The sequence below is a fragment of the Oryzias melastigma genome, linkage group LG13 (assembly GCF_002922805.2).
Source record: "Oryzias melastigma strain HK-1 linkage group LG13, ASM292280v2, whole genome shotgun sequence".
NCBI lineage: Eukaryota > Metazoa > Chordata > Actinopteri > Beloniformes > Adrianichthyidae > Oryzias > Oryzias melastigma.
Genome location: NC_050524.1, coordinates 18013407 through 18025846, shown reverse-complemented (window position 1 = coordinate 18025846; position 12440 = coordinate 18013407). Strand labels below are relative to the sequence as shown.

Sequence of the window (12440 nt, the reverse complement as noted above, 5' to 3'; positions counted from 1 at the left end):
GTTGCTTTGTCTTGGTACTAGATATTCAACCTCCACTATTTCCCAAGATGTTTTGAAAGCCACCTTAAAGTATTCTCCAGAAAGACATCCTTAATTCTTGGTTTCTGTTTGGAAATCTCTCTGTATTCCAGGAAAATGGGAGTCTGCTTTTCCCAGATTAAGCTCATCATAAAAATTCCTTTTTTGAGCAGGAGACCTTAAAGAGCCTCTATACTATGTAAAATCCACTTTTTGAGCTTTTAAGTGTATTATAATGTTCGTAGTGGTATTTTGATCCATTCGTGCATTTCTGAGCAAAAACAAGCGGGTTCTCACGAGCTGATGTAGACGAGTGAGAACAACTCCTTCCAGGAAAGGTCTGCGCTCCCAGCACCGCCCCCAGGCTAACACAAACACACACTTCCTATGCTGAGCTAACGGCATTTTCAGTTTAAATACACAACACTGTTCATCTTCCAGCAGTGTCTTGTCGATTATTGGCGGCGTCTCCAATATAATTTACTCTGAAAGGGTTAAGAAAAGGCCAGGGGTGTACAACGTTTAACACTAAAAGAGCCATTTAGTCTAGTTTCTTGCAGACCAGAACCCACCGAGAGTCACAAAGTCTTTTCTTTCAAAAATGCACAATATTTATGCTTTTTTGGCAATTAAGCATTAAGTCATAAATTTCGTTTTTAAATATTAAAGTAATTAAATTACAACGGTGTCTATGTGTTTCTATATAAAACAGTTGTAACTTATTTTACTTTTGACAGCAGCACACACTAGGTCCTTTCAAAATAAAACCCACCTTGTGCTATAAAAGGTCCTCCTGCGGTAGCAGCTTTACTTATATTAAAAATGCAAGAAAGTCAAGCATGATATTTTTAATCATTTGTATGATTTTTTTCTTTTAATCTCAAAAATAAACATTTTAGTAGAATCTATTTATTTGAGAAACATTTGTTCAAAACTTTAACCCCTTTAGTGTAATTTATCAAAAATAAAAAAACTTTTAGAGACTTTTAGTGGACCAACTATAAATCAGAAACACAAATTTAAAGAACATTTCTACAGAATTTCTAACAGTAAATTAAACTTTTTTGTTTAGATGTTTGATATGTTAAAAATCTAAACAGAAATGACACAACTGAAATAACTAATTTATTATTTATTCAATCGTTAGCATTTTAAATTAAGGCTAAAGAGCCACAATAAAGGGATTAAAGAGCCTCACGGGCCCCAGAGCTGCAGCCATTTAACATAGAATAATATCATGCCTCAGTGATATTTGTGTTGCTCTATGTAAACACTAGAGCCACACAAAGTCATAACACAACTTCTGGAGAAATAAGCATAGGAGTTTAACGGTGTTTAAACAAACGAGTCACACTTGACATCAATTCTATCACAACAGCAAAGGCTGTCAAATCAAATATAAAAAGTTTTAAACAAACTTTACTTAATAGTAGCTTTTTTAAGCTTTACTTCAAAACCACTGGGTTTCTGTCATATACATAAAGTTTTAGCAGGTCTTCTGTTGTGGTTCTGAGAATATTATAAAATAAAAGCAAGCCTGTCTTTTACAATATATATATATAAAAAAACTTAAATACAGGTCACAAGATTTTGCCATTAGGCACGTTATAAGAAGTAGAAATTATTTTGAATTTGTTTTTAATCAAATTTCTTTAATAAGTAAGTCAAGAATAGCACAAACCGCAATATATCTTTGATTTAGGACCAACTTAAAGACCAACTCCAATGAAATTCGTGTTTTTGACATTTTTAACTTGTCCTTGTAGCATTTTCCTCGTCTGAGCAGGAATCTGGCTCAAATATAGCTTATCGTTTTTAATCGCACCACTAATGTTAGATTGGGGTGTGAGGAACTGTAAGATGCAAGTGTAAACAAAGGTAAGATGAGATATCAGTGGAGGCCAACAATCCCGCCCAAAACTCAAATTTTCAATGAACTCTTCTTACCGCTCTGCAGAAACTATGTCCTAGAAAACAACACAGGTTTTTAAATTTTGCCCTAAAGCGACAAAACAATAGATCAAATAGATAACTGTAATGGGACTTTAACTTGTTTATCCAGCTGCTTCTTCTAAGGTGCCCCAGAGACTAGAGCAAGTACCCCTGTCTGTTTCCAGTTAATACAACAGCTTTGGGTAAGTGATGTGCAGGCGTGGCTTATGTCACTCTGCTGCATCTGTCATCCCAGCCAGATGATCCCACTGAGCAAGCCAGCTTCTTTAACATGGCTGCATGGATGAAGGTTTAACTGCATCATCGGTTGATTCAGCATGAGATTAAACTCTGTATTGCCTCTTTCACAGTCATTTCACCTGGGGGACTGCGATTTCTTCAAGTGGAATCCCTTTCACTGTGCACGTGTCCACTGTAGCGATGTGCTTCTGGTTGGTCTCTTCTGCTGTGAAGCCAAACAGTTGGCCTTACAATACAGACACAAATGATTTATTTGGAGTTTTTAATCATAAATTGCTTGATCTACACCAGAGTTTTGACAGATTAAAAACGCACAAACTATTTCAACCGACGGAATCTTTTCTCTTGTGATGGTAAAGGAAAAAAAAAACACAAAGACACTTTTCAATCCCAAATTATGCAATGGGAATTGTGTGGGAAGAATTTGCATGAGCACACAAGGGCCTGTTGCTGTAGTAGCCCACACATACACACCACTTGCGGTCTCTGCCCTGTGCCCAGTTACCCAGCTCCGATTACCTTTTCAGACATCCGGGCAGTCCGTAACAGTCATTAATGACACACTGAGTGCTGAGTTTTCCACATGGCAGCAGCCAACCGGCTGACAGACGGTCTTAGATGAGCAAAGTGCAAAGAGGCGAGACGGGCGTGATTCATCTGCTTTAATAAAAAGCTGCTTGTCAAAATGAAATATGGAAAACCGTCAATAAAATTGTAGGAGGGTGAAATGCCTTTCATCGCCCGCAGTTGAAGCTGCCAATGGCTGATTTTATTGATTCAACACCTGAATACCACACGTACGCACACAAATACTCATGTACAGGAGAGAGAGAGATGGACTTCCTATGTTTGGAAAGGTATTTCTTTTGGTGGCCTTCTGTTAATGAAGAAGAAAGTCAATGAAATAACATTAAATGGCAAAAATAAAAGAGATGGAAAATCAGATTTTCAACAGACAATTAAAAAAACACAAAGATGATTGTTTTCCTTACTTACTTAATACTTTTGTTGCACAACTTTTTGAGGCAATCGAGGATATAAAACTAGTTTTAAACTTTTGAACCCAAGTGACAACTTACTTCAACTGTTTCGAAAACCTTCTTTTTCTAGATTTGCCTTTACAAGATGCTATTTTAATTTTAATAGTGTGATAAAATATATGAAATTAAAAACAGGAAGTAAATGCAATTGCTTTAAAAATGCACCAAATGGTTATAACATAAAACTGTACTTTATCCTGTTCTGTGTTTTCCTTTATAAAAATATAAAGAGTATCAGGGCAGAGAAAGACTTTCAAGGAATTAAAAGTAAAACGCACCAAGTTTCATTGAGCTGATTTTTGTTTTTTTAAACAGGCCTAATAAAGTTTTCATTTGGTTATTTGTGCATGACAGCCAGGGCTCATTGAAATTCTTGTGCAGAGCTCTCAAGTCAGCATTTAAAAAGTATTCAAAATCTAGAAGAAAAATGAATAAGATCATGAAAAATGTAAACAGCATGCACATACACAAAAAACAGTATGTACAAAATAAAAAACAATAAAGAATTAATAATAGATTGAGGTTTGTCCGCTTGCAACATCATTTTTTTAATCTATTTTTGATGATATAAATATAATTGCTGTGATTTTTTTAATTAAAAATAATAATTCTTTTAAAAGTTGTGTGACATTTTTAGTTTTTGTGGCAAAATGTTGCTGTTTTTCATGATTTGCCATCAACTCTAGCGTCCTTACTGACTGTTTCCTAGAAGTCTGCTTTGGCCTAAAGCAGAAACAGAGGGTACGATCTTTCATTTGTGTATCTTGACCTTGAAGTTTATCTTAAATGTCTTTGGAAATTTCATTAAACTCTCTGTATTATTTGATCATAAACTTCTGAGTAATCACGCAGCGGTAATCACGGGAACAAAAAGCTGCTTGGAGACGTTCTAATTCCCTTTAACGTGCTCATCTCATGAAACACTGCTGTAGTCAATGTGCAGTGTGGTACACGTCATGTCACCAATACGCATGGACTACTGTCTCATCTTTTACAAAAGCAACTACAAGATTGAAGACACTTGTAATGCTAATTGGAGGACACCTTTTAATTTAAGCCTTGGTCAGAACTGCCCTTATAGTTGGATACAGGGTGGAAAAATATGAAAACCTTTACGGGGCATGTAGGTGGCCCACAAAGAAATACTAAGGTCGTAGACCCCTCGGTAAAACCTGTAGATGAAAAATGTTTATGAACATTTTTTTCTACCCACAGCACCAGCACAAGTCAAACAGGTGCATGTGACTATTATTTTCCATCTTTTTCTAGGATTACCATCATTTCTTGTGTTAGAAACATTAATCACATACACATAAAAACATGAATACTATTTGTCTTTGTACAAAGAAAATAATGTAAACAGCAGACGACGGTACATCAGCGTTTGACTTAGAAATGTTTCGTAGTGAACCAGTCAGGACTTGTTTGAACAGCTAACACGTTTCTTTGACAGGGTGTCACAGTTTCTCCCACACAAACCCTGTTGAGGGTGATCTGCTTACAGATTATTATTGAGACAAATAGGAGATGGTAAACACACAAACTGCAGTGACACTCAAATGATTTTTATATAAAGTAAATCAAATTTTGGGGGTTTTCAAATGAATTTTTGGTATGATTTTCTGATAGTTTCACTATTACTGTGCCAGTTTGACTCATTTGACAAAAAGCTAAAGTGTGCTTTAATAAATGTTTAACTTTACAATCAAACAGCTGAAAAATGACTCTGACTCATCAAAGTTGAAAGATGTTTGTTTGACTTTTGCTTGCCTTGAATAGATAATTTAAAAGGATAATTTGAGCACAATGATCAGAAACCCCAGGACTGATTTGATGAACTTTTACATTTTTTTTTTTTTGTAAATTTTTTGAATCGTAATATTAAGAGAAAAAGAAAAAGTTGAGTAAACAGAAAACATTACATGTCCAATCTCTGGCTCAGAAAAAGCAATAGATGTATGTATTTTGACTACATATTCAAGTTACTTTTTATTCTACATTATATATATATTTATTTGTTCCTTAAAGTCATATTCTAACTATATTTGTTTCTATTGTAAAATCGTTCCCAGTGGTCCTTTTATTAGGATGATGCAATTTTTTGCAAAAAACAAAAAGCCTGTGTTGTTTCTTAAGACATATAGTAAGCCACCACAGATATCCCAGCATTCCTTTCTTTACATTCCCTCCTGCTAGCTTTGAATTTAAAAATAATCAGTTTTAATCTTAAATTATTTTATGTATGCCTTCCATCTTGATAAAACTTCTTCAAGAATACGTTAAAAATATCACAATTTTCATTGGAGTGGGTCTATGACAGTAAAGGGATTTCTGAGTCTGATAAATGTTTATTATCACAAATAGAGCAAAAATGTTTGATTTGTAAATTCTCTAAATTTGCACATAGCCAGATCATTCCAGAGCATGCAAAAATAATTTGAATGTTGGAATTTGTAACCCATATCATGTGTCACTCTTTTTATCAGTACGAGACATTCTAAACTTTGTTTTTTTTAAATAAAAAAGTTGATTGCGTTTTTTCTGAGGAAAAATGAGAATTGGTACTTCCTGCATTTTTCTGTTGCCTCTTTAACCCAGTGACTCATTTGATGTCGGTTTGGATTGTATTCGGTCATTAATTACATTTTTGTCTCTTGTGTCGTGGCTGATGGTTTTGTGTTACCCACCTGAAGCAGAGGCTGTGCCAGTCACTGTTGAGGGCCTGAAGGTACTGCTCATCATAGATCCTCTGCTTACATCCCGCACACACAGGCAACCTTTCTCCAGCTGCAACCACACATGACAAACACCACAGGCATTAAAATAGCAGCACAGTAGGTTCTCACAGTGAAGCGCATGTTTCCATAACTGTTATCAGAGTTTCTATGCAAATCACAGCTGCTGCTGTGCGGTCGGATAGACAGAAATTGAACATACAGAAAAAAGTAAGCACTTTCTGACAGTGCTGGGAAGTACAAATCCATTGAACACAACTGCAGTTTTACTAAAGCTTTCAAGAACGTTGAAGGAATATTATGTTGTATTCTTTAAAAACTAAGCATAAAAAAAATGTTAGGATAACTTTGTAACTTTGCTTTCTTATACTTGACTTTCAATTCCAACAAAAAATGTGGCGTTTACTGTTTACAAATGAAATTTTAGGCAACTCCAATACTCTCTGAAAGTATGATGACCGATCAAAACTTGTCATTTGCTGTAACAGAACTCAGATGTGACACAAATCTCACTGAAAACTCAGTGGAATAAAAAAAAGTACATTAAGAACCCAAACACAGACCAGGGAGGAAAACATGTAAAAGGAAGCAAAGTCTGGCAGCTGTTCACCAAAGACAGACAGCCTTTAAATGCTGGATGTATAAACACAGTAGAGCGTGCCGACCTTCTTTTTACCAAGAAAACAAAATTAGTTTTGTCTCTAACTTTCTTTATACGGTTGATGGTTTGTCACTCTGACCCAGTTGTTTAATGGCTTTTAAAACGAAACATAAAACATCAAAGGTACTGAAATCTTGGCTTGAGAAATCAGAGTTTTGGGGGTTATTGTTTTTGTGTTATTGGCCCTTAAAGAAAAAAAAAAAGGTTCTTGATGTCGTTGTAGAGTCGGTTATTTAAGAAGTCATGCATTTTGTGAGACAAACATCAAATTTGGCATGGATGCATCTGGACCCCCTCTTCCAGAAAAGCATGTTAGTAATGAGAAAATCCAAGATTTACTATGTATATATAAAACAAACACTTTCTCACTCCCAAGTCATCACATTTAATTTAGTTAAGAACTCCTCAGTGTCACTTTTTGACATTTTGGGTGTCCCCAAGTCGTCCTTTTTTGACGTGCTGGCTCTTGTTCCCATTAAATCACGGGTCCCCAATCCCAAACCAGAACCGGTTCAGTACGGCAACATGTAGCGCACCGTTCCCCAAACCCGGTACCGGTACCCTAATGTGACACCAGACTAGATGCGATACTGGACACGGAGCACAAACCGAACGCAGTACTGGACACGAACTAGAACCACGTTACGGTTAGGGTACCTTTACTGGACGTGTCCCAAGGACCAGTGTGCATCCAGTACAGCATCTGATAACACATCCGATTGATTTTATCAACAGCCAGCACATCAAAAAAAATATGAGTTAGGACACCCAAAACATCAAAAAGTGACACGGAAGAGTTCTTAACCAACATCAATATGTGACAACTTGGTCGGTACTATCTTAATACCTTTCCGGCAGCCAGTGGATTTCACAGAAGCTCCGCCTTACCCGGTCCATTTCATTTTTCTATGGACCTACGACCAACGGGGAACCAAAAATGGTACAAATCGGTCCTGCTTAGTGGATCCATTTTATAATGGAAACAAGGAAAGTAGTGATCCGGTCGGGACTGATCAGTAGAAACGAGACCTAATCGTATCTTATAGTACCCCTTAAATTTAAAGACTGCATTTTGTGCATGAACAGCATATTGTTGAGACAGGGGGTGAATACACATTAATATTTTTGTAACAACTGAGTATATAGCTGCCATCTTTGCAAATGGAAAATTCAAGCGAGCGCTTCCATTGTGTTTTTCTGACTGACAGGTTCTAACAGTACACATTTTGTCCTGGTACAAAGACAAAATACACACTTTGTCTGTAATTGTGACACTATTTGGAAAGTTAGGGTCAAAACATATAAAAAGCTAACTTTATTCAAATATTTGGAATTTAGCAAGACACGTTTGTGCTAATGCAGCACCATACCGTCTTTCCTGCTTTCTGCTAGTGTGGTAATAACCAACATTTAATGTAAATGCTTAAAATAAAATAATTTTCTTACAATCCAAAAGAAAAAACACATTATATGCAATGGATTATTTTTTTGTTTGAGTTTGGTGGTTAGACAGTCTAATATTACACCTTTCAAGATTTTAGATAATCAAACGGTAAAATGGAACAAGGAAATAGCCAGAAACTACGTACAAAAATGATTTAAATTACACTACAATGGGATACTCAATGTCACCATGAGAAACTTCAAGATACCCACGGTATGATGGTAGTCAATGTTGCCCTATCATACAGGGATTTCCACAATTACGTCATTTTTAATGGTAAATTGGGAGTAAATGATTTAAACAATACAATTTTCAGAAAAGAGAAGAAGATGCTAAATTCTAACAAGTTACATTCAAACTCATTGATAGGACTTGTGCTGATTTATCAATCCAACCAGGGTAGCAACCAACTTAGCTAAGGTGGATAGAAAGATTATCTTGGTTTGAGTGCCTTTTTATTTATTTTTTTTAGCTGTCGTGTTTATTTTAAACAAATTTCCAAAAACAGAAAATAATTTATCTTTAAAGTTTATCCCAAAAAAGTCAGTCTTAGGATATTTGACATTAAAATTAGTATCTGATTAGGTGCTAGTTTCCATGAGTATCAGTGATAGATATCCTGTTTTCCTTAATCCAGATGAATGCACCTGCTGACAGACAGCTCTGCCTTTCACCTGAAGCTCTGCATGTGAGCCAACACCACAGGGAACTCAGACATGTCTGAAAATAGACGTTTACGAAGAATCTTCATGGCTATTTTCGGTGGAAAAGGAAAAGTCTAACTTTAAAGCCAAAGGCACAAAAGAAATGTTATATTTTAAGGAAATATTAAGAGAGCTGTAACACGTCTATGGTAACAAAATTCAATGTGGTGACGAGGTGCCCAGAATAGTTTTAATTACCAACTTCCTTTGCCTACATCGAAAGAACATTTAACAAATACCTTTATATTCAAAAAAACTATGTTTTAAGGGAAAATTAGACTTCTTTATATATTTAAGACTTATATATAGTATATGTACACAGGACAAACATGAAAACACACTTGACAGATAAAGTCAAGCCCACAAGTCGCCCACAAATCGCTGTAGATATCAGTACAGTCGTCCTCTCTCAAAGGGGAAATATTTAACTTCAGGAAAACACCAATTTAGCAGAGCCTGGACTATTTATTCTTGAGGGTATCAAAGAGAAAACACCACGGTCATGGGAGCAGTGAGGTAAAGCAGCAGCATCTAGGCCACGCAGATGTTTGTAGTACTGCAGCGCATTTGGCTAGAAACAACACATGAAGTACAAGCATGGTAAATATTTATATTTTGCCTTTTTTTGCTGATTATCTGAAATACTCTAATGGGAACAGAAGTATCTGAAAAGACAACAACAACAAAAAAAAAAAAACTTAGGCTACACCTTCTGTTTAAAAAAGAAAAAACAAATCAGGGAGATAGTTTCTTGCCATAAACAGGCATCATCAGCGTAAAACTGCCTGAGCAGGTTCAGAAAACAAGGTAAACAGAAAAATGTTCATGTCGTTTAAAACTTGTTTATGCATGCGATCCATTCCTAACATACAAGACAGTTATCGACAAGAAAAACCACGACACAGCAACAACTCAACCATACATGGATGTTTGGATAACTTGCATCAGGGTGCCAAAAAGTGATGTTCCGTTCACGATCTATTGGGTTTGATAAGACGGTGGGCTATTCTTGGCAGGTTCAGCTCTTCTGTGTAAACTTTCCACAAGATTTAAGTGTGGGTTTATGGGAATGTTAGAGCTTTGTTCGCTTTGTTAGATACAAGTCTGGACTGTAGGCCAGTCAGGTTCTTGATCTGGCCCCTTTATAGAACTTGTTTTCTTATAGGGTCCTCAAACTCAGTTTATCTTGGGGACACTGAAGGCAGAGTCTGGCTCAGGCTGGGCGTATAGGGTTTTTATTTGAGCCAAAAATATGTTTTTGTGTCCACTGTCTATATCTTCGGTCCATTGCATAGGTCTACTGAACAAGCAAAAAAAAAAAAAAAAAAAAACACAATTTGCATCTTAAATCATTGTCCGGAAGTCCTCGACCTGAACCCCCACTTTTAAGCTTTTGACATACCGTAACTGCTTTGGGGATCAGCTGATTCACAGAGAAAAAAAAACTTATTCTGACTTATTCCCCGCAGGTAAACAGGTGTACAAATACAATTGTATACAAATTTGAACACTTGTTAATGCTGATTTGAAAGAAATAAAATGATTATCGTTCTCTGCCCCATTTGAAGCTCATCTTGCACGCTTAACTGCTAGACTGTTAGGGTTTCTTAAAGTTTAGGAAATTTCCACTTCCAGCTAGAGATTGTTCCTGGGGCCATTTTGCATGTTAACACAGGTCCCTTAAAAAAAACTCACAAAAATAACTAATCTTTCATAAATAATTTGTTCTTTAGTTTACCAAAGGTAATTTATGATCATATATATATAAATACAGTTTACTCTGAAAGACTTAAGAATAGCATGGTAAACGCCCTTTAATGCATTAGTGATGGGGACCTCCCCATATCGTCGCTACGATGTTGGGAGGATGGAATCATCCAAACTATCTTGGTACGTCAAAGCTTTTAAAGTTCTTTCCACTGGGACAGAGGAGCCAAACTCAGAAAACAAACAGCTCCACGTCATAAACACACCAATCAAATTGTCTACTGAAGAAAGAAGTGTGATTCCTCACTTACAATAGGGTTCCCCTTATCTCCAAAGGTCACTCACAATGTACCTTACACCCCTGTCTCAAATGTTTGCCATAGCACTATGTGGACTTGAATGCAGTTGTTTGGCCATGGAAGCTCTTGACGCAAAGTTCTTGAGTTAATCTGAAGGCCATGTGAAATGTGTGGAGATTGCAGAAAGTTGGGTTCTGCTTCATGCTATGGCTGCGTTCCGGTTGGTCCCACTTACAGCTGACTGAAGTATTTACTAGCGTGAATGTCCAAACTGGACTTGCACAAGTGTCATCCTATCAGGAACACATGGACCTTTCACACACGTTTGCAGTAGCAGTCTGCTCACCTGGGTGGTATTAAAGTTGATGATGACACCAGAATGTAATCATTTGGTTGAGTGCTCGAATACTTTAGGATATCTAGTGTCTATTGCCACTTAAAACTCATCCATGGGAGTAAGTGTTTTGGCAGAGGTTTTTTCTCGTTGCTGACTGATCACCTCTCCCTGTCCTCATGTGGGACAGAAGGCAAACAGAGGCACGCCTGCATTCTTCAGCTCTCTGCGTAAACCTGTAAAGGTGGAGGAGTGCATGCCTCGCCCCTCGCCTGTGTTGACAGTTGCAGGATGATGAAACTGATTCATTCTTGAATTCTCTCATTTTAATATGTGGAAACATATAAAATAATAATTGAGTTATTTAAAGCACAATCTTGAGTTGTGACGTTTCTTTGACAAACTGCAGCTTTCGTGTGTGCGCACATGGTCTGAGTGTGATCCCTGCATGCAGAGATGAAGGTTGCATCAAAAACTCGGAGAAAACACGGCTTCAGGTGGGAATTTGACGCTCCCTGCACATGCAAATTCATGCATTAAAGCCTGGGAAACTCCTAAACGGCGCATGGACACGTTTTGGCTGCATTTAGCAGTGTTGCTGTTTCAGCAGCAGCACCACCCCTCGCCTGTAACCAGCTGCTTACCTTCATCCTCTCCCATGCGTTCGTCCTTCCAGGTGCAGCAGAGCAGCATCAACCTCATTCACTCTCCGACACCGAGCTCCGGACAGAGCCAGCCGCGTCTGCGCAACAGAAAACCCGCTGACCGGCGACCTGCAGCCCCGCAGACCTCTCTCGCTGCTGCTGCGTCCTCCTGCCAGCTGCTGCTCGCACGTTTCTCCTCAAGACAGCAGCAGCTCCGCTGGCCAATAGAGTGTCTGAGCCGAGCAGAGGAAGGCAACTAGCTGGCCAACCAGGAAGCCACCCGGATAAATGAATCCTGGCTCCTGTTTTTTTCCTGAGGAGAGGAGGAGCCGATCACAGACACCACCTCCGTTCATGCAAACGCTGCGCATGCCGATCTGCAGCGGGGGGCGAGGTCTGTGAGGATGTCAGATCAGAGATGAGATCCAAACAGAGATGTTGAGTTTTTCTGTTGTAATTTACTTGGAAAGTGTATGAATGAAATTTAGTCAAAAGATCAGAAACTTCAGTGTTTTAAAACCCCATCCAACCATATTTTGATCTTGATCTATTGTAAAAGTGTCTTCAGTGCTCTTTTATTTACACATATGCATTTTAAAAGCCAAGATAAAGAAACAAATTTCATTTTTTGAAGACTTTTTCTGCAGAGCGGCAGGAGTTG

The 12440-nt window shown here is 37.5% G+C and overlaps 1 protein-coding gene across 1 annotated transcript in view; it reads right to left on the bottom strand.

Moving 5' to 3' along the window:
- Positions 1–11919, bottom strand: part of limk1a (LIM domain kinase 1a) — a 52718-nt gene extending 40799 nt beyond the window's left edge. Inside the window, exons 1-2 of the mRNA XM_024277781.2 lie at positions 11780–11919; positions 5939–6038 (exon numbers count right to left, since the gene is read on the bottom strand). Of these exons, the coding sequence (XP_024133549.1) occupies positions 5939–6038; positions 11780–11837 (158 nt within the window). The 5' untranslated portion in view covers positions 11838–11919. The remainder of the gene's footprint in view (positions 1–5938; positions 6039–11779) is intronic.
- Between the last annotated feature and the right edge of the window lie 521 nt (positions 11920–12440).